Here is a 22989-nt window from a genome sequence, read left to right as displayed (position 1 = left end):
CAGACTATGAAAGATGTACAAATGCTCATCTCCCTACAAACCTTGATTAATATAAACACAAAGCAGACGAGGCTCCACTAAAGGAATTCAGCTTCATTTGAGCCTGAGCCACCCACATCTGGCTGCGTAATGCCTGGCACCGTGCCTCAAAGGTGAAGGGCTTGGGTTCTGGGAACCAGGTGTTTCGGGAGCAACTCACCGAGCTGTTAGAAAGGTGAAGAGGATGGAAAGAACTGCTCAGCCCTCATTCTTCCTACCAGGAAACAGGAGTTTCTGTTATAGTCCCCTAGAGCACACACAAGGCAGAAGCACGACGACTGGCAGAGAAGGGCACTAGAGACAAATCACTCATTTCTTTCCTAACTTATGAGGAAACTTGCAGCTTGACTCCCTTTGGTTCAGTCCTCGAGCAGATGCTGTAGGCAGCCAAACTTTTAAGGATATGCTTGTAATAGAAAGTTGTCCACAAAATGCACCATGTGGGACAGTAAGAGCTGGAAAAAATAAAGAGAGCAGCACTTTTCTGAGGGGCCCATTCTCCCCCAGGATTCTTCCAGGTAAGCAGAGAGGTCACAGAGGAAAGAATCACATCTGAAGAGAAAAAAAGTGTCCAGATGTGAAAGATGACCTACAAGAGTCCATCCCATGCACCTGAACAACACAACTGTACACAGTTTGTTCAAAGACTCAGCACAAAATAGGACTGGTGGTGCCACAATGCCTTCCTAACACAATTCTGTTATTTCTGAATAAAACACCTACAAAGGTTAAGAGAAAATGGATCTCAAGGATGAATAACTACAGTGTTCAGTGGATCACACAGCATTTTGCTACTAGCATCTCTAAAAACATTTACAGACACCTTTCAGAACACAGGCATCTTCCCCAACTGAAAGGAAGTCACTGGCACTCACCTTCTGAGCATCTACAACCACATTAATGTGAGATAACTGGAAACCTCAGTTCAGCTTCATCTGAATTCTTAGTGTTAAAAGAAAGTAGAGGATGCTTTTTTTTTTTTATTAAAGAAGAGATCCTTCAAAATGGCCTTTTTGAAGTATTTTTACAGAATATACATTATACACACACAGATTTAATATACATTATAGAACTAGAAACACAAGAAGGAAAGCTTATCAGTAGGAAACAGCGAGCCAGTGGCAGTGCTGTTCAGCTGTTGAAGGTCACCAGTAAACCAGTGGTGCACAAAGCTCTTCAACTGCATTACATTATAAGCAAAGGTATCACAGTCTCTTCTGGAAGACTCATAGAAGTGAAGTTCAGGAGGGTCAGTCTGGCTCTCCTGTTATGAGGCAGCAAGTACATGGCACAGCACGGAGCTGGGAAACACGCAGCCCTCCAGTCCAGCATTAAATCAGCCGCCCAGAATACTGTGCAAGTTGTCAGGGAAGGAAGAGGAAGGTCGTATCAACACGTCTCCTACATGATGCTGCACTTCCCAATGCAGCTTTGAGATGGAAAATGTTTTTCCCCCTCAGATATCCCACCAAAGAAAAGCGAGTATGAAAACCAGGGATGTTACAGATCACAGCAGCTCAGCAGCCTCAGGCTAAAGAAGGTCAGCAGGAAATAAGGGGGTTCAGCGCTGGTGAACCAAAACAGCCGAGATGTTCCTTCTCTATTTCTGCTTTCCTAACACAGATGCCAGCACAAAAATGCAGGCAAGCATAATTGCTCTGTTTCTTTCCTCTGAGGAAACAAGAATTACCGACACAGTCTGCTAATGGTCTGTTTCCCTATTCCAGATGACAGAAAGGCTCCAACAAGTCCTAGAGTCACACTTTCTCATCCTCTGGCTTACTTTGAGAGGCTTTGGAAACACGATTGATGCTGCTTTCAATGAAGAGCTTCAGGCCCTCTAAACCTTGCCCATAGAGATACCTCAGGTACCAGTTCCACTTCTTCCCCTGAAAAAGCAGAACAGAGCAGTCAGCTGTGCAGGACACAGCTTTGGCTTTTTGAAGCCAATCTGAAGAAGCACACAAATTTAGCCTGCCACAGTTTGACAACAACCATCTTGGCCCATAAACACTCGACAGGTGTACATGGGTCTCACCTTGTACACAGATGCCTGGACTTTTCACTTACATATTTCATGTTCTTAGCTTGAACATAAAAAAAAAAATCATGATCTTATTTAATACACAACACGTTCACAATGTTAATAAACCCCAATTCTAAGAGAGCAACATCTGTAGGATCAACAGCAAAGATGTGAAAGACCAAATTCACATGGATTTTAAAGTCTTCCTTCCCTAACAGGGTGATTCTTCCAGATCAGGTTCGAAGCACACCATGACACAGGAAAGGAAACAAACTGCCATGACAGTTGCTCAGTGTGTACAGAGGTACACATTCATCTCAAATTTCATATTCTGTGGGTTCACTGGTAACAGAAATTCTGCTTCAAGCACACCAGAAGTACAGCATTTCTGAAGCAGATCAGCTTCTCCTTCCCCCACCCCACTCCCCTGTATTCTCTATTAAGTAGTTGCTAAAAGTTTCCTTGTTTTTGTGAAAACAGGTGTTTTACCTTAATTAGATTGAAGTTGAAGGTGGTATCATCTGGCCAGACCTTAAGGAGAGAAATTAAAAAACAGCATCAGAACAGGGTCAAGTACGTATAGCAAAAGAACATCCAGCATGGCCAGGCCACTGCCTGCTCCCCTCGTAAATCAGGAATTCTAGGTATGCAGTCAGAGACACCGAATTATCTTTCGGAACGAGCTTCCAGCATTACACCTGGCCAAGCCCACAAGTGGCAAGGCAAGACACTCATGCTACTGCACTGCTGGGTCACAGAGCCACACATCAGTGCCTTTAGCAACTTCACCCTCACAGCATAAAAGGCATCCCTGCAAAACAGCCGCACCGGATGACCTTAGAGGTCTTCTCCAACCTTGGGGATTCTATGATTTCCATGAACAGTCGATAAATAACTGCCCTCAATGAGACAAGGCAGGCAGAGACACCGCACCGGCACCCAGCGCAGCGCTCGCGCTCTCACAGCGTGCTGCAGAGCAGCGCCCCCTGGCGTTCAGAACTGCAGCGCCGCAGAGCTGAGCTCTGCCCTAAAAGCTGCTTCTCGTCTCGGCATTGCAGTGAGAATGGAAGAGTTCTTCAGAATTACGTTGTTGGGCTTTTTTAAAGCTTACAAAAAATGCAAGGAAAAAGCACCTAGATAAAAAAAATACTAGTTCTGCTATGGCAGGAGAAAGACCAAAGATAGTTTCATCAACCTGTATTAAAAAAATCATCTGGCAAAGGGAAAACTCGGGTGTAAGCCAGCAGTAACAAAGTACCCAGGTTCAAGACACTAAGCACGTAAGCCAAGGCAATTTTTAGTCTACCTAACCAGTATTCCTCAGTGCATATTTAACCTAAGGGTTGCTGTGTCTCACTCCAGGAGCATGCTTGCAGTCTGCCAGCAATCCTTGCAACAAAACAGCAGCTTTGTGCACCTCCTGGATGGCCTGCAAAGCCTGATCTCTGAGAGCAGCGTGCACCTCTCAAACAGCCACAACTCTGGCAAGCTGCTCCCTCCACTGTTCGTTAGCAGCAGGAACGTGAGGGCATTTGGGATTCAGCTACCAGAACTTGCACTGATGTTAGAGTACATCATGATTCATCCTGTACTCAGAAGCAGCTACATGTATTTGTTCAGGCCATTCTCAAAAGGCAAAGCCAAAGGCAGAAAGCACAGCTACAAGATCTGCTGTGAGTACCCAAACAACTGAACTGTGCATTTCTGCATTTTTGGGAGTCTAGAATTTTAAGCCATGCACTGTATTCTGAAGCAGGTTACTGATTAGTTCATTTTTTCATTATTAACCCATTTGTCAGGACGCAACTGAATGCACAAATCAACATCGAGCTGTTTCTACCCAGCCAACACTGAGGGACTTGCTCAGAGAAAAGATCACTGCACTATTTGGTGCTGCCAAAGGCTGAGGCATTCACCTACAACATTACCTGCTGCAGGAAGTCAACAGCATAGCACATCAGAGCTGGGTGGTAGACAATATTGAAGCTGTTTTTGTATTCTTGCACTCCGGTTTTCTTCAGCAATTCATCATCCAGACAAATGCCCTGAGGATGATTATCCTTCTGGAACGCATTGGATGTCCACAGACAGCCCACCATGGCTGTGATGTACTGGTTATACTCCTGATACGTCTGGCTACTGAACTTGAATTGCTGTGTTTTCTAAGGGACAAGAAAAAAAACAAACAGTCAAAAATGCCTTGTCCTGGTTTCAGTTGGGACAGAGCTGATTTTCTTCTGGCATGATGCTATGTCTTGGCTTCAGAACAGTGTCAATAACATACTGATCTTTTAGTTGCTGCTGAGCAATACTGTGTGGAGCCAAGAATGTTTCAGCTTCTTGTGTTGTGCCTACCAAGGGGGTACAGGAGCTGGATGGGATGGGACAGAGCCAGGACAGCTGAGCCAAACTGGCCAGAAGGGATATTTCACACCACATGACATCATGTGAGTTGGCCATCATTTGACACGTGGGGTGAATTGGCTGGAGTGGGGGAGGAGGGGTGGCATTGAAAGAAGCCTGGTGCTGCTCAGAGACTGGCTGGGTGTCACTCAGCAAGTGGAAAGTAGCTGGCTGTGCATAAGATATGTAAATATATAAAATCATTACTGTTATTTCTGTGCCTTTTCTGTCTTTGCAAATAGTTTCTATCATCTCTCCTGTAAAATTCCACTCCTTGCCCCCCCCTCCCAGTTCTCTCCCTGTCCCACTGGGAGGGTTGGGGTGAGTGAATGAAAGGCTGCTCAGCTGCCTACCAGGTCAAACCACAAGAATCTTTGAGCAGCTGCACATTCCCTGCAGTCCTTAAGATCACTATCAAAATGCCTTCCTCCTATTGAGCCCAGTTCCTCACCAAGGTCCATCCTAGAACTCAACAGATACCTTTTTACTCAGCTCGTTCTCTTTTGCAGCTATCAAGTTGGCTCTGTACCTAAAACAAAACAAATAACAAGAGAGTTGGTAAGTTCTACTGACATCTATCAGTGCTTAGAAAAACGCTGGAGAAAAGTGTTTCAGCTTCTTAACCTTAAGGAAGGTTTTCTTAATACAAGAGACCACCAAGTTTTCCTCTTCTGATCAAAAGAGAAGGAAGAAATAAAAATCAAAGGGACTTGATCACTTGGTATAGACTGTTTTCCCTGAGGGAGAAAGGATGAATCTGATCAGGTTCGTGTCTTGGATGAGTAACACACAGCTGAGCTTGCCAGAGACGAGCTTTCAGAAAGCCCAAACACAAGAATCAGCGCAGTCTTGAAACGAGCAGAAAAATGCAGTGTATCTTTAAGATGAGAGACTTTCATTCACTGAGCAGAGAAACGGAAGTCACTGGAAGTAACACAACTTGACAGTTGTTCCATATAATGAGCACTAGCTCCCCTCATTTCCCAGAGAGCATCCTGTCACGTTAATTACCCCGCAGACTCCTCAGAGAAAAGAGCCACATGGAGAGCCCTACGCCAGCTGTCAGCAGGCGGCTACTCCTCTTCTCAGATGCAGCCACTGGAATTAACAGGGCCAAAACCAGTAGGAGTGGATCCTACAGAGCTAAGCAGTGCTTCTGTGAGACCTGCGGGCACGAGGCAGGCCCAAATTTGCCACACATTTTCAGGGTGGCAGAAGTGCTTCCTACTCAGCACAGTATTTGCAAGGAAAAACCCCAATCTGCTGGCCTGAGCACAGGACTAAGAAGTTTAATGCTTAACTGCTAATGATTGCAAGCTCTTTGTTGCTAGGCAACATAAATCCTCTCAGAATTATACCAAACTCCTTCCTTCACATGTTAGTGATAACACTAGGAAAGGTCAGAATGCTGCCATTTAGGATAACAGAGCAGGGAACAGAATGCAAGTTAAAGCTGTAAAATGTTTTACCATGAAAGCTGGACGCAACATTTCATCTTTGCCTCACGTAAGGATGAAGAGCATGGATTTCAATTGCAGATTTATAGACCCAAATAATTTCATTTTCAAAAACTCAGAAAAGACAACAAGAGAAAGCCCTACAGCCCCCACCATTTGCAGTACCTGTACATGATGTAGCAGAGCTGATTTAAGTTGACAGAATCCATGCTGAGCAATGCTGGGTAGAAAACTCCAGCAGGAGGCATTATCAGCAAAGGCAGTTTGTACTTCAGATATATGTCACACACCTGCAGGAAACCAGCAGATCTAGGCAGATTATTGCTGCCATTAACAAACCCTCAAACATCCAGGAGCAAAAGAGAGCACAGTGCTGCATTCTAGCCAGCTCCATCAACTTGATCTAGGAGGAACTGTCTCACTCCAGCCTTCTATTTGTTTCCTCTAGGTACAAGGCTTTTATCCACTCTCAGCTCCCATCTCTGTTTCAACCATTGAAGTATCCCATAACGGTGGTGTTTGGTTGCTTGTTGGGTAGCATTTGCTTAGACCCCTCTAAAACTGTTTGTTTTGCACGTTTAATGAACATTTTAGTTACAAGGAAAGTTCCCAGCCCTGTCATTGCTCCCTCAGCTCTCTGCAATGGCATCCAGGTTGTAAGAGCAATAACAGCATGGCTGAGTTCAGGCAGTGAACATCTACAGAGAAGATGCAGGGAAGCTAGAGAGTGGATTTAACACTGTTCAGTGCTGGGAGAAAAACTATAATGGAACATTTAAAGAACATTCTGGCAATTAATCACAGTTGAGCAAACCATATTTGGGAAGGTGACTTCATATTTTAGCCAGAAAAAAAAAAAAGCAAACGGCCTCATTTTGAAGAACAAAGCAGAGGGAACACATACAGTCTCATAGAAATCCAGGATGAAGTACAGCAGGAAGGTATGACTCTTCTCCAAGTGCAGTGCAGCAGCAGAAATCCGTCCCACGAAGTTGATGAGTTCAGCCACCCCATTCACTAGCCCAGAAAGGGTGGTATTCCTGCAGCAGTGCACAGGGAATATTACCACACACACCTCTTCACAGAAGGTAGAAACATGCAAAGCTAAGTTGTTTTTCTGCCCTGCCCCCCCCAATTATTTGGTATGATACTTTTTTTTAAGTCTATCCAGCAATAGATTGTTACCCACACGATTACAAACATGACCCAGCTGTCAGTGTTACAAGAATCCTGAGTTTCTGGACATATCAGCTTTCAGTGCCAATAAAAATATTTTTCAATCAGAAGTAAAAACCAGGACCCACAAGGTAGCTTGCAGTACAGCAGAAGCATTACAGCAGTGCCACCTGATCTTAGCATTAGGTAACAGGCATATCAAGATACGCTTCAGACAAGCTTACAAAGAACCGAGTTGGGAATCAGGCTCTGAATCCAGCTGCACCACGTGCCAGTTTAACCAGTTCTGCAGCAGCTCTTTCAGACTCTCCAGAACGCTGCACTGCAGGATTTAAAAAAAGACAGATTGTTGCAAATTTACAGAAGTGAAAAACACTGAGCAGGACGCCCTGAGAATTAAAGCATACAAGGAAATGTACCAAGAGTTTCTCAAAGAGAAGAGAATCTGTGGTCTCCCTTCAAACTGAAGGTATACATTATGTAGTTTTTGCTGGAGAATGAGAGTTTCAAGTTCTGTTAGAACTGCAATAAGAAACCACTACTGCCTTTCATGCTATCAGTTTTTCTAAATCCAGTGCCTCCACTTGCTCCAGGCAAAAAAAAAAAATCCCTTAAAAGACACTCAAATTCCCAGAAAAGTTACATCATAAGAACATTTTACCTGTGCTTGGGCACAGACTTCTCCCTGTACAGCCCTTCAGACTGTTACACCTTACACAAATACAGATGCAGTACCAACTAGAAGCAAATAGCCACTCACTCAAGTTACCTTAAAGTAAAGGGATGATGTGAAGAAGAGCTGTGCCAGGGGATCGCAGAGTTGTGACTTCGTTTCTGGAATAAAGGAGAAAGCAGCATGCTATCTGTGCTTAAACTGTTCCCCTGGGATCAGACACTGTCCAAGTTCATGCAAAAGATCTGCAACACGTACCACAGAAGGTACTGAGGGGGATCCAACTGACAAGCTGGAGGATTTGTGATCGGCAGGAAACGCCATCCCAGAGAGGAAGACTCCTGTATAGGAACTCCTCACAGGAAGGAAATCCCTCCTAGAAAGCAGAAGGTGAGCATTCAGAAATTTATCTCCAGATCACCCTGGAGAAGGAAGAGGTTTGCACCTGCTTCATGCAATTCTCCAGGACACTCAAGTTACCATTCCTGCAGAAATCAGTTACCATAGAATATTGGAAAAGTGTATTTTTAAGTCGTCTTTGGGCGACTTCACACACTGCCATTTCTCACTTAAACTCCAGGAAGCACATCAGTCCCAAATGCACTTTAAAGAACTTCATGAAACCCTTGTTTTCCACATAGCAGGCACTCACTTGTAAGAAACATTCTGCCTTGTAGGCGGTTTCCAGGAAGCCTTTGAATTCTTCTTCATGTTGGTTATTATCAACTACACACCAGGTGCACTCTGAAGAGGAGAGAGGAATGCATTTGAACAAGAGCGCAGCCAGAAAAAGCAAAGCCAGAAATAAAATTTAACTCTTCTGCAGTATTTGCTTCAGCACTACACAATCAGCACTACAAATCCAAATGGCAAAGTACTATGATCAATGGTAAAAAGCTTCAGACAACCCTAACCACCCCACTATGAGAGCTTATATTGAGTTCCTACCTTGCTGAAGAGTCTGTCCCATCCAATAGTAGAGCCTCAGATGAACAGAGGCATCTTTGCTGCAGTTCATGTAGTGAAGCAGTAATGGGTTCGTTAGCACCGAGCCCATCTGGGAAGGAAACTGCAAAAACAGGGGCAAGGTAAATAAACAAAACCAAACTAGTTCTTTTGTGTTCATATTTGTAAATTGCCACAGGCTCTCGTGCCATCAGAGCTGTCCAATCCTTCACTGGTAGGAAGATCACCCTCCAGGCCTCCTGCTCACCAGCCTCAAGACTAGATGCTCTTTCTGAATTAGGTTGCCCACGCACCAGATACCTGTAAGGTCACAGACCAAAGTCTTTTGTTTTCCCAGCACAGAGCTTGAGACCTTCCTGCCACTCACCTCCAGGCGGTGGATATTTTGCAGGAGCTGGGGAAAGGTCCGCAGCTGCTCCACTGGAAAAGATCTGTTAGCACCGAATGAATCAACGCGGCTCATTTTCCCACCCACTGCTGAATTCTGTGCGCTGGCACTGCTTGCAGGTACAATCAACTGGGTATTCCACTTCTGTAGAAAAGAAACAAACAAACAGCAGTGACTCAGCTGTGCACTTGTGCCCACTGTTCACAAAGATCCTGTTATGAGAAAAGAATTTGCACCCGGGCTTCCATTCCAGCAGTATGCTGCACTTCCATATATCTATCCCACCCTGCAGAGCTCTGAAGTATAACCCAGCTCCCACTGTTTGCCATTACTTGTCATCAAAACAGCCATTTGGCAGCTTCCTGGGGAGGAAAACCTACTCTTTTCCGTGAGTGAGGTTGAGCTATGCCTAACAGCAGTGGTTGGGGCACAGTGGAATTGGCCTGGTTTCTTCGCCTTACAGCGTTGATTGCTGCTTTCCATGGGCTGTCTGCATTCTTGAAATAAGCCTGGAAACAAAAATCAGACATGTATGCAAGAAGCCAAATTACGACAAAGCAACAGAGAGACAAAGCAATAGAGAGGTTCTATTCCAGCAGACAGCACAGTGATGTATATGCACTCATCTCTACCTGACAGACCAAGAGGCTGGGATTTGACAGCAAGTAACTCTCACTCTTTGGATTCACCACCTTGCAACTGTACTTCAGTGGTTCCACTTTCATGTTCCTCTGAAACACCCCCTTTGTCATAAGGGAATTCCAATATTTATAGTTCTTATTAAGATCAATCATCTGTTCGTAGAGTAAATCTCAAGTGCACACTACAGTAAAACTATGGCAAAGGAATGCTTGTACAAGTTACGGGGAAGACTTCTTGAATTCAGTCAAACCAAACAACTCAGTGAGTAACTGAGCTCTTAGATATCAGGCCAAAATGAAATTGAATGAATTAGGTCCAACATCTTCTCTGCACAAAACTTGTTTTTGTCACTTCGCTCACATTTAACTCCGATCAAGTCCCAAACTACCGCAGGAACACCCAGGAAATAGAATTAATCTTCACCACTACATCATGCTACAGCACAAGCAGAAAGCTCATCAAATTACTGTCATAAGTACCAGTTCCAGATAGATTTAATCTGACTCCTCACCTTCATCTTCTGAGGAAGGCTTATGGATATCAGCTCAGGACAGAAAAGCTTATAAAGCGATAGCAGAGCCTGCAGATGAGGTTGCATACCCTGTCAAGAGAACAGGAGGAAAAAGATATGATATGCTTTTAACATAGATATCAAATATTGTATTTACAAAGCAGAAAAACTCTCATTACTGAAAGCTTCCACAGGGACACATCAGTATGTAACCAGAGGTATATAATGAATAGAGTAAAACTGTCAGTGAAATACTGTAGGGAGGGATCAGGAGAAAGGACTTCCTACCGTCACAGCTCTAATAAGAAATTTAACATAAAAACTATTAAAAAAATACGGCTCTCTGCAGATTAAATGCTCCAAGTGTTACTGTAACCACACAGCACCACTTACACTTCTCTAGCAACTGCAATTACCTCTAAAGCAATTTTAGTTTCTTACAAAGAGGCAGCAGGTACTACACAGCCTTATATTTCCCCACTATTTTTTAATAAAGCTTGGAACAGGAAATTAAAGAAGGTAACAGATAAGTGAAACTAAGTTGCTCTAGCAGATCTCTATAATGCAGAGTTCTGTACATCACTGCACACAGCAACAGAAAAAACCACAATGTGAGAACTCAGGATGCACATGCAGGTGGAGAAGCTTGGATGCCAGGAAGATGCCAGCCTACTGTTCCAAGCCCAACCCCATCTTAAGCTGCTCGCCTCTTCTCTCCGCTCCGTAAGGACACTCAGAAGCTGCCCCATTCAGCACAGTTTCAGCCTCTACAAGATTTGAAATGAACTTGCCATTTTTGATTGGAGATCAAGGAGTCGCCTGACCCGAAAAGGCTTGACTGGAAAAACAATTGGGAACATGAGAAAATAAAAAAAAAAAAAAAAAAAAAAAAAAAAAAAACACACACCACTTTTATTCAGCATTTAAGTGAAAATGAGATACAACTTCTATTGGTATGGCAAAGAAAGCAGGAACAGCCAGTATTATTTCTGGGCTAAGAGGCAGGTTTCTGCTTCATCAAGTATGATACAAATCAGACAGAATTGTAGCTCAGGCCTCCTTGACTGCAGTGCCTGGCCATTGTACAAGCTCCATCAGAAGACATGGCAGCACCAGCACACAGAATGAGAAACAAAATGGTATTTCATCTCACACAAATGAGGATCTCACCGTTTTCTTGCCTGGTCAGCAGGTAGAGCACGTGGCAGATGTAGGGACACTGCAAAGAGAAGGCAGCAATGAACCTGTCTTACTGATGCAAGCCACTAACCAGGATGCACTGAAGGCAACAACCCCTTCCAAAAATGGGCTTCACAAGTTAACAGTGCTTCTTTCCATCTGCTGCCTCAAGTCAGCACTGCGTCCCCACTGAGGGGCAGGTTGCCTCACTTCCCATAGGAAGCACCTCGTTCCTACACGTCACATGTAGCAACTTTGTTTAGATAACACATGTCCATTACATGCAGTTCCCATGGCAGTCAGACCACTCAGTGACCTCCTGCCCTGGTTTTGAGAACCATTTGTGTATCTCAGAGACTAGCAAGGAAAGTTTCCAAAGCAAAAAGTGACCCTTAGGTGAAAATGACACATTAATGCTAACTGCAACAGAGCCTGCAATGGTCTAAGTTTGGCTCAGCTGTACTTGAAAATTTAACTTAAATCCAGTTTCCTGAAAAGGTTACATCTGATGTTAAACAACTGAACGTTTGGCTGACAGCATAAGCAGAACTTTGAGTCTTAACCCCAAAGTGTTCTGAACTGGATGAGTTCCCAATTTCATGGCTAACACGATTCCATTATCACCTGAACCTGAATTGAATCTAGCTATTTCAGCATCCCAGCACCCAGATTGTACAGATACCTTACAGCACAAAGCTCCTCAGTACCTCTTCTTATTTAAGCTATGCTGCAAACCAACAAAGAACAGCATTTTGAGTTTCTCATCATTCAATCAACATTTCTCCAGCAGGTTGCTGGGCTCTTTTTTGCCCCACAAGTCAGCTTTTCCTTCTCAGGAGTAAAGGACTTTATCTGATGTCCTATAAAAGCTGTTCCAGGCACTGCAGCACACACTGTAGCTCCGTCTGTGTATGAGATTATCAATTCTTGAAATCATTGTAACAACCAGACTGCATTATTCAAACTGAAACAACTTAGAGCTTCCCCGTTTCTGATTCTGAAGTACCCAGCAATCTTTGAATCCAAAAGGAGAAAAGGAAAATAAATTCCACCAAAAATAATCTCTAGTTTATAGGTATTCCTGTCTGTCATTAATACGCAGACTACTAATTCAGACTTATTTTGTTAGCTTTTGTGTATTCAGTTCTCCTTACCAACTTCTCATTATTCAGGAAGGAAAAGAAGATGCCATAGAGGGCATGAACTTGTTCCTTGTGATCAATGAAGTCAAACATCGTGATCAGCCATCTTAGGAAGAGCAGCTGCAGACAGAAAACAGCCATCTTACATTAAGTTAACAGGCAAAACCAGGACAGACAAGGCAGTAGCCAGCTTAAGAGGAACAATCATTACAGCACGTTCAAAGACAACCAGACAGCTTCAGGTAAACAACCAGCACTACTCCTGCTGTGGAAGAAAGCCAGCCAGAACATCTGCTGCCATATGCAACAGAAAAACCATCAGTAATGGATGTGCTGATCTCTAGAAAACGATGCAAACCTTCAGCCTACATGAAGGCCAGAAGGACTGTCCTTAGAGGTTTCCACACCAGAGATACAAGACAAGTGGAAACTGTGCAAGTTCCCACTCAACTCCAAAGTGTCCCTCAGCTCCCACTGCCATTTCAGGTACAGGCTGCTCCATCAGTCTAAATGGCAGCAGTTTATGCAATAACTTTGGACATTAAAACCACAGCATTTCTGTTTCCTGAACCTGTCCTCATCAATCCTGTGCAGAAACATAACAAACATGCACGAAGTTACCTGGATGTTGCTTGAGCATTTGCTGACACAGAGCCAAGACACAGAGGAAACAACAGAACTTTCTGGTATTGCTGAGGCTGGGATCAGGCTCTTCAGTAAACGAGTGTTCACTGTATCAGCTGCAAAACAAAGCACTGAAGATCAGATGCTGCCCACGTACCAGGTTCTTTGATATGGTTTTAAGGTTAAGATCACCCCAGACAAAATTATTCAGAGCTTCTTTGCTTATAGCAGCGCACAAGAATCCATTAGGGACTGCCTGCATCACCAAGAGACTCTTTGCAAGACAAAGAAGAGTAGCACATTTCTGGTAATATTAATGACCCATTCCTTCACCAGAAGAGTATATGAGTGCCAGCCAAACATCAGCAAATTACTGCCTTAGAGATAAGCCAAGCAATGTGAATCAATAAAAGAACAAAATTACTTGCATAATAAGGAAAGAATCCTGCATGCTCCTCTTGGATGTGAGAAAGGGAAAGGTCATCCTTTTTATTTAATACGACATTAATTTAGAAATACAAGTGATGGCCACCACCAGGAGAGCAGCACAATGACATGCTGAATTGATTGGCAGGACAAATGCTCTAATTTTAGTGAGTTTCATTAACACAGCTATGAAAGTGTCCTGGTTTTGCTTGGGATAAAGTTAATTTTCCTCGTGGTGGCTGCTACAGTGCCATGCTGTGGATTCAAGAGGAAAAACTATGATGATACACACTGATGTTTTAGTTGCTGCTGAGCAGTGCTTACACTGTTTCAAAAATGTTTCAGTTTCTCCTATCAGCAAAGCTGGCAGTGCACAAGAAGCAGGGTGGGGACAGAACCAGGAGAGCTGACCCAAAGGGGCTAAAGGGATGTTCCATACCACGTGGCATCTGAACTCAGAATTCACTCTGGAGCGTGCAAGGAAGATTATTTTTATGCCAAACCCTACAGCCTCTATAGATGTACCACCTCCAGCAGGTTCAGAGGGGAGGCAGACATGCACTGAAGACATGCCTGCAATACATAAACATATTACCAAGTTTGCCACTGAGTGCCACATCTAGCAATACATCAAACCCTTCAGGGGGTAAACCTCTTTTCAAGGCAATGCTTTCCACAGTAGACAAATGTTTCTGCAGAACTTCACTCTTTTTCAGTGAAACTCGGTCTTGAACTAGGAAAAAAAAAAAAAAAAAAAAAAAGACAAACAATGAAACAACTTCTGAAGTTAAATTGAAGTGTTTTAAACTTCTCTGAATTGCTCCTATAGGTAGTCCTTCTTGTTGGGCTCTTCATAGAATCCTAGAATGGCCTGGGTTGCAAAGGACCACAGTGCTGCTCCAGTTCCAACCCCCTGCTGTGTGCAGGTCGCCAACCAGCAGCCCAGGCTGCCCAGAGCCACATCCAGCCTGGCCTGGAATGCCTGCAGGGATGGGGCATCCACAGCCTCCTTGGGCAACCTGTTCCAGTGCCTCACCACCCTGTGTGTGAAAAACTTCCTCCTCATATCCAACCTCAACCTCCCCTGTCTCAGTTTAAAACCATTCCCCTTGTCCCATCACCATCCACCTTCACAAACAGCCGTTCCCCCTCCTGTTCATATGCTCCCTTCAAGTATTGGAAGGCCACAATGAGGTCTCCCCAGAGCCTTCTCTTTTCCAAGCTAAACGAGCTTCCTATAGCAAGCAAAAGAAAAAACCTTTAAATACACTAACAAGGCAAGCTACTATAAAGCTCAGATGTTAGAATAAGGAACATTAGACATTAATCTTTACAAGTCTCTGCAGCCAATCTTAAATCTGCTCTCTTACTTTTCTCAAAGTAGCTCAGAGCTTGCTCAAGGGAGTCTTGCTCGTTGTCATTTTTCTGATCACTCAGAGATTGATGATTCCGGGCACTTTCTTCAGTATCAACTGTCCCTCCTTTTCTCCAAGCAGAGAGATCAGTCTGATTGCTGTGGTGAACTTGCAGAGGTTGCTTGGAGTGCTTAGAACTCCGCCTTCGTTGCATCTTTTCAGCCTTTCAGTTGAGATGGGAGAATCCCACTCGTTTGTCACGTGGGTTCCAGTCCTTCCGGAAAAGGGGGAAGCAAACAGGCCAACCTCCAAGAGTTGAAGAGCAAGTTTCCTGCAAGAAAAGAAAACAGGTGTTTTCCTGACAAACAGATTTTATAGGGATACTGGATAAGGTAAGAGCAGTTCTCACAGCAAATCATTTATAGCTGTCAGTCACTGAACGATTCATGCAGAAAGGTGTTTTGAATTGAGAAACTTTCTTAAAATTAAGAAAGGGATGATAAAAATCCACGAGACCTAACACTAATGTTCTTTAAATAAAGCTCTTTTGATGATCATGTTTTGATCCAAAACCAACATAACCAGACAGCAAACACAACATAAAAAGAAAGCCAATCCAGTGCATAAATTAAATGGATAAGAAAACTGTGAACAGCCTTATTACTGTACACGGCAACACAGTCAGCCAACAGACAGCAGCTTCCTGGAAGCTGGTGTCCAGATTTTAAAGAATCCTAACAGCCTTCTTCCTGTTCTACAGGAATTAGGATGTTACAGTCTGCTTCTATTTAACAGGTAGGGTTTAAAAAGTATAAACAATAAGGGCCCAAGTGAAGCTTAAGAGCTACCAGCACTGCAACACTGCCAAGCTCTGGCTAAAATACAACAGTGAAAAGCGGTGTTCCCTGCTCTCCATCAAGATCAGCCCTTTACCCAGAAGACACAGAACACTGCTACAAGCTCCTGGCTTAGGCACAGTGCGTATGTACATGCATACCCCTGAACTGCTGGGGCAATTGGTTTTGTTTCCCAGCCACAAGAAAGCAGGATGGCTTGCAGTTCATACACCCTCTTCAAGGAGGAAGTTTTTCACACAGGGTGAGGAGGCATTGGAACAGGTTTCCCAAGGAGGCTGTGGATGCCCCATCCCTGCAGGCATTCAAGGCCAGGCTGGATGTGGCTCTGGGCAGCCTGGTCTGCTGGTTGGTGACCTGCACACAGCAGGGGGCTGGAACTGGAGGACATCGTGGTCCTCTGCAACCCAGGCCATTCTGTGATATCAGCTCTGGAGCTGATAGAGCCCCCATTTTCCCTCAGGTTTGTCACTCACTTCTGGCTGCAGCACCCCACGATCAGATCCCCTCGCAGGTCCCACCTGAAGCACCGTGACAGCCGCCGAACAGACTCGGGGCACTCGTGCCCACAGCTGACAGCTGCTGCAGGAGGAGCGCAGCGGCAGGCCGCGCCCACAGAGCTCATCGCACTGCTCGGAAGCAGCAAGACCTCCTATCAGGAGAAACCCCCTCCCTCTCAGCCGAGCACGCACTCCCTTTCCCCAACAGGCTCTCCTCGAGCTCCCACAGCGCTCCCAGCCTCCCCCAGCAGCCACGGCTCCGGCGTTGACTTCCCAGCCCGCCCGCCCCCCACCATTACCTCACTCCAACCGCCCGCAGTTCAAACTTCCGCGCCACACAACACGCATGCGCGCTGAGGGCCGTCTTTTAAAGGGTGTGCGCATGCGCACCGCGCACTGCGCAGCGCCTCAGTGAACGCGTCTTACTCGGTATGCGCGTGCGCAAAGCGGCGACGGCGCTCCCGGCCGTTCTGAGCATGCGCAGTCGCTGTGCTCTGTCGATGAGTTGCGTTTGGAAACGCATTAACAGGTTTAAAAAATGCAGTCGGCCCAGAGAATTACAAGTCACGGTATAAACATAATATGTTATGAAAGGGATAAATGAGTTCCTGCCCCCTTATCACCACCATCAAGCAAAAATGGGATTCCAAAAACAGGCTGGCGCTGGGGTTAGTGATGGAGGTCAGCCATCATTGGATTCAGGAACAGCCTTCTTCTGAAGGAGAGAAACAGAAAGGGGAATCCACTTGCTGTCTGCATCTAGTTAAAGAGCCCACAGCAGCGGTCTGCGCCGCACACTGCTTTAAATTCTCCTCGTGGTGTCTGTGCAGGTTGTGGTGAGGAGCAGCGCTAGTGGCAAACACCAAATATTGAGCTGGAGATGTGGGAACTGGCTGCGGGAAGGCTGCCATGCCACAGCGCTTTGCACAGGGCACGCGTTGTGGTGGTGCTGTGGGGTTGGTGGTGGATCTACCTGCCTTTTTGGAACTCAAAGTGCTAATAGCTCAGGCCTAGCCATGGCAGAAGTGCCTCTCAGGAAGTAAAGCAAATGGCGGGCACGTTTGGGGTGACCTTGGGATGGTCTCTGGTTGCCCCACCGAGGTGCCCTGTTGGCAGTGCCCTCTGTCTGTGACAATCTGTCACTCTCTGGGGCTCCAGGAGGGGGATTTTGCACAATTCCTGTGTTTGGGCTGCATCTGTTGCAGCAGAGGACTTGAGTCAACTGCACGAGCAAAACGGGGTAGACTGCATGCAAACATCTGTCCGATGCTTATAGTGATACAACACTGATGTTTTACTGTGGATTTAATATCTTTTCTCACTGCCATTCTGTTCTAAAGCAATGTTCCCATGGCTTCCATCCTGTATTGCCTTGTCTTTCTCTGAAATCTCCCTAATGTGATTCTGCCTGGTTTGGATGCAGTGTTGGAGCACACGGGAAGATTATTTCCAGATGCATCTCCCAAAAGGACCATCTTTCTCCAAGTTTCAAAAAAAAAAAAGAAGTTTATTTTCATCCATAACGAATAAGGAAAAACCCAGACAAACATCGACAGAAGCAAACAGAACTCAGAGGTAAAACACACTTCTCGTGACACTCCATAAGATTTCAGCTTTGACACACAGGGATTTGGGGTCTTGTGAGAGGACCTCCCCCAGTGGGACGTTCCCACTGAAGTATGGGATGCACAGTGTGACACCCAGACGTGTTCAGACCCTCATCTATTAGCAGTAACCACGGATTCCAAGAAATTGCAGCAGTTTTGGAAAAAGGGATTTATTTTTCTTTTTATTTTTTTCTTGAAAGGGAGAGTTTGATGCTCTTTGCCAGCAGCAAACTATTTGGGAATATGGTAATGGATAAAAGCAATTCTTTAGGCAGTGCTGCTTCCCATCCCCTCAGCGGGGAGCCTTATTCTCAGTTGGGAGGTAAACAGATACCATTGCTTCATGTTAAATAGGGAAAAAGTTACTGTTAAGAGGCCGCTGCCCTGTTCTAAAGCCTCTGCAAAGCATGGAAATCCAAGATGTAAGTAGTGCATCACGTTTTCCCTGCATCACTGGACCACACAACAGACTGGTCACAGGCAGCAAAGGCTATGGGACACCTCCCTCAAACACAACAATGCTGAGTAGGGTCCATTCCCTGCCTGACAACATAAAAGAAAATGTACATTTGTGCCTGGGGTGACTCTATGGGCTGGGCTGCACGAGCCAGTGCAGGGCAGTGGTAATGTTCTACCCAGCAGTTGATTGCTGAGGCTGTAACATAGCAGAAGTGCATCCAGGCCAACTTTACACTGCTGAGGATCTCAGGTCTTATGCTCAGGGACAAACCCCCGCCTCAGGAGTGCCAATCTAGCATGATGAGCTGCCCACACTCTGGTTTTGCAGCTCCTGCTGAGGCCAGTGTTCCTCCAGCCAGGTACTAACTGCCTTTAAACCATCCTGCTTGAAGCTAGCTTGTATCTTCCTACATTGCAGGCCAGCAGCAAAAGCAAGACTACAGTGTAGACATACCATATATCTCTCAGACCCCAAGTGAAACTTTATTTAGACAGCTGAAAAATATAAATAGGTAAATTAAAAAAAAAAAAAAAAAAAAAAAAAAAAGGATTTTTTCCGGGTGCTTTTGGAGAGAGCTGCCTCGAGGGTCCGTATTCCTCAGACTCACTCCACTAAGATACCTTCACTTTGCCTTTCTCAGGAGCTGCCTCGTGGAGGAGCGGCTGCTCATCCCCATTCACCGACAGCATCCTCTTTTCTGGTGGCTGCTCCTCAGGCTGGCGGGCAATCAGCAGGCGGCAGGTGAGCAGGATCCCAAAGACCAGAGCATGGGCGTAACGCTTGAGCGGGTCCCCCACCAGCTGGTGGAAGAAGAGCACAGCCAGCACGAGCAGGAGGAGCAGAAAGTTGGCCACGTCTTTGGGGCGGCCGGGAACCAGTGTCATGACAATGCCACATGCCACTTCTAGGGCTCCGATGCTCTTGCGGAGAAGGATGGAGCTGACTCCCATCTTCTTCAGCATGGGGAGGGCTCTCACGTAGCTTTTGTAGGCTCGCTTCTGAAACCAAGCATCATGCGGTGATGTGAGAAGGGAGAGGTGACTTTCATTGGCATAGGTAAGTGTGGTATGGTGTAAAGATCATAGAATCATACAATCATACAATCATAGAATGGCCCGGGTTGCAAAGGAGCACAATGCTCATCAGTTCCAACCCCCTGCTGTGTGCAGGCCGCCAACCAGCAGCCCAGGCTGCCCAGAGCCACATCCAGCCTTGCCTTGAATGCCTGCAGGGATGGGGCATCCACAGCCTCCTTGGGAAACCAAGATCAGTTCAGTTATCACAAACCCCACTGGTATGATACCCCTCCATAGCCATAAAGCTTCTGATGGAAGGATATTAACACTCCATCAACCTGCAATGCTCCTTCAGGAGCTGGAGGACAGCTGTGCAAACTAGCACCCAATGCTGGAGCTAGGAGTGTGTTAAGCACTCCTTCTCCCAAAATCTGAAGTTACCATTGCTACGATCAACAATGCAGAACCATGTTTTAAAAAAAAAACAACTGTCTGAGAGTATCATGCCCTTAAATAACACACCTCATCCCCGCCAAGCCAGGGCACAGGTGGAAGAAATCACTTCCCAGCTCAAAGCAACACAAAGAACCCCTGGGTTTGTGGGCAGGACAGACTCAGGGTGGGACAGACAACGCATCAGAGCTCAGATTCACCTTTGTGAGTCCTGCTCCTGCTCTTACACACCTCTGTGATCCTTTCTTTCCTCAGATAAAAGCAAGCAGGCACTTGACATCCTTGCCCTCTGATTTATGCTGGATTTAGAAGCATTGTGAGCTGCTGCCGGCCTCCTTCCACAGCTGCCTCCTTGTTTCAGGGGAGAAGCAACCTCTGTCCTTACATGCACTCAAGTTCTTGCATTTGAACATGAGGTACAGGTGGGTTTGCACATTTACTTCCCAAGCAGTTTTGGAAACCTGCGTTGTGGGCACACAGAACTTCTCTACTTCTCCGTGAATTTTAAGAGAAGCTGATGATGCTGTGGTTGAACAATATTCAGTTTTGTCATTTTTGATAGCAAACAAAGATCCTTTGACCAAGTGGATGTAAGGTCAGGATGTGCTTTGAGACTTCTGTCAACAAAAGCTCTCCTCAAGGCAGCAGTTTTTAACAGACAGATAAAGCAGTGGGTTGGTGGTACGCCCTACAGCACTCTGGTATTGCCATAAACAAACAGCTGTGCGTGCTTTTTGCTGAGTGGGAAAATAAAACTAATGAAATCACTGCACATTTGGGTAAACAGCAGCGGTTCTGTGTTTGCTTGGGGCAAGAAGTCACACACCGATGAGCAAAATCAGGCTTTCATCCCCATCTTATCTATTTAACGTATCACCCTGGTTTACTGTGCAGCAAAAGCATAGAAACCTAACGAGCCTCATCACAGCGCAGGGCATTAAGAATGGTGTTGTTGCCCAATCTCTGAATGCCTCCACCTCCTCCTTGTAATAAAAACAGAGATCATCCCTACCTGTAGGCCTCACTCCTGGCAAAGCATAAACCCACAGAGAAGCCCAGTGTTATGCAGTGAGCATTCTGCAATGCTGCCAAAGCCTCAGTGCCTTAATCCTACACTTCACTGAGGCAGCAGGAGCTGGAGAGCTTTGTTTTCTGGACATTTGCTCCTCGCTTCTCAGTCCTGAGTTATTCTGCAACACTGTCCTCTATCAGAGACCTGTGCAGGTCTGCAGACACAGCACTGCCATTCAGATGTTATTTGAGAGCTAAGGAAAAGCAGGTGCAGCGATGGGAGAGAACAGAACGTGCTGGAAACTTCCATCACTATTTCTTACGGGCCCAAGAATTACACCGGCGCTTTTCCACCACTGCAAAGAATAAAATGAAAATGGAGGAGGGCAGGAGAATAACCCAAGGCGGATGGGAGCAGAGGGCCAGCCCTTGCTCTTGCTCTGGGATTCTCCCAGCTGATAAATGCATGCGGTGCCATCCCCTTCCTTAGCACCCTATGGGGGAGAGGTCCATTTCCCAGAGCACAGGGAATAATGAGGGGATTCTTCACATCTCCTTCTGCCTGCTAAGACTCCCACAGCATCTCACGGATGGGAATTAATCTCACACAAGCCCGGTGAGGTGGGGACACTCAGTGCCATTGCTCCTGCAGGAAAGCACCCACATCGAGTGTGATCCGAGGCGGGCATTGCCCAGGGATGGCCGGACCCGCAGCCCCTCCCCAGACCCCGCACCCCGCATCCATCCTTCCCCCATCTTTAGGGACCAGCGGTGCCATCCCATCTTCCTCGCCCCGCACCGGAGCTTTCTCGCAGGAGGATGCCCGCATCTTCTCGCTCGGTTCCTCCCGTACCCAGCGGTTGGCTCCCTCCCTCCCATCGTTGTTCCGCAGCGGTCGCGGTCCCCACCCGAGAGCCTCACGGCCGCCTCTCCGCCGACCTCACCATCTCGTTGTAGGCATCCCTGCTGAGCCGCGGGGTCAGCTTGATGGTCCCCATGAAGACAAAAAAGAGCCCCAGGGCCACCGAAAGGGCGACGATGGTGATGGTCCTGGGGGATGCCATCGAGCCGCCGGGATGCGGTCCTAACGCGGCCTCCGGGCTGCGGTCACCATGGAGGGAACCGAGGAATAACGCTGCAGAGGCAGCGGCAGGGATGCGGCCTCTCCGCCCCGCGGCCGCCGGGTCCTAACGCCCGCCCCGCAACACCCCGCAACTCCGGGCACGGGCTGCCGCTCCCGGAGCCCCGCGTCCCTATAAGGACGGAGCAACCCCGCTGCCAGCTCCTCCCCGTGTGTGTAGCGCTCCACAGCAACCGTTTCCTGATCCCGTGCTAATTTGGTTTTGGATTTTTTTTTTTTTTGGATGTGAAGTCATTCTCTCTCTCCCCTCCTTTGATTTGCGGGCGATTTCCTTTTGGCAGAAGGACAGCCTAGCAGAGATCTGTTTCCCACCTTACAGCAAGAAGTCGAGGTGTAATTATACAAAGCAATGATGCTGGAGAACCACCTCTGCTTTGGAGCCGGGCTGTGAGCTGGGGCAGCTCAGCGTGGGGAAAAGAGGGCTGCAGGGAGAGCTCAGTGCAGCTCCTGAAGGGATTTTATAAGCAGCGTGGGGACTGACTTTTTACAGGGGCAGATAGTGGCAGAAAGAGGGAGAACTAAAATGGGAGAGGATTAGGTTAGAGGTTGTCGCCTTTGTTTCGGCGACCCTGATTGAAGTCCCTTTGTGAAAGTGTTCCGACAGCCCCGGTCAGTTTCACACTCTTTTCATGACACCAATGTGGTGAGCGGCAAAATGGCGTTAATTGCAAGGAGCACACCCTTCTTAAAACTTTCCCCATGCCTTAGGGCTACTACCGCTATCTCTGACCAATGGACATGTGGCATGTCTTGTTTCCTCCTTATTTGGTCTAACCTGTTCTTCTCTCTTATCTTCAAGACGTTTGTTGCCATGGTTTCCCAGGGGCCGAGGGGCCCCTGTGGACCCTGGCCACTGCCCCAGCCCATTCAGTTGACTACAGAGGTTAGGAAGAAATTCTTTACAGGTGGTGAGGCCCTGCACTGCTGCCCAGAGAGCTGT

The 22989-nt window shown here is 46.4% G+C and overlaps 2 protein-coding genes across 2 annotated transcripts; both read right to left on the bottom strand.

The window, feature by feature from the left end:
* Positions 1-1796: 1796 nt before the first annotated feature.
* Positions 1797-15221, bottom strand: CENPI (centromere protein I; the record flags this gene model as incomplete). The annotated part of the gene is made up of 20 exons (XM_079542100.1): positions 1797-1928; positions 2555-2596; positions 3994-4227; positions 4949-4997; positions 6091-6215; positions 6830-6965; positions 7326-7423; positions 7871-7935; positions 8033-8150; positions 8427-8518; positions 8723-8843; positions 9108-9272; positions 9509-9637; positions 10282-10371; positions 11073-11119; positions 11452-11500; positions 12615-12722; positions 13224-13342; positions 14248-14385; positions 15023-15221. 20 exons carry the CDS (start codon positions 15219-15221, stop codon positions 1797-1799), a joined length of 2256 nt encoding a protein of 751 aa, XP_079398226.1.
* A 3818-nt stretch (positions 15222-19039) lies between these two features.
* TMEM35A (transmembrane protein 35A) lies at positions 19040-21972 on the bottom strand (the record flags this gene model as incomplete). Its single annotated transcript, XM_079542108.1, has 2 exons — positions 19040-19426; positions 21853-21972. 2 exons carry the CDS (start codon positions 21970-21972, stop codon positions 19040-19042), a joined length of 507 nt encoding a protein of 168 aa, XP_079398234.1.
* Positions 21973-22989: the final 1017 nt, after the last annotated feature.

Source organism: Tetrao urogallus (genome assembly GCF_951394365.1).
Source record: "Tetrao urogallus genome assembly, chromosome: 13".
Classification (NCBI taxonomy): domain Eukaryota; kingdom Metazoa; phylum Chordata; class Aves; order Galliformes; family Phasianidae; genus Tetrao; species Tetrao urogallus.
This window is presented reverse-complemented; position numbering and strand designations above follow the sequence as displayed.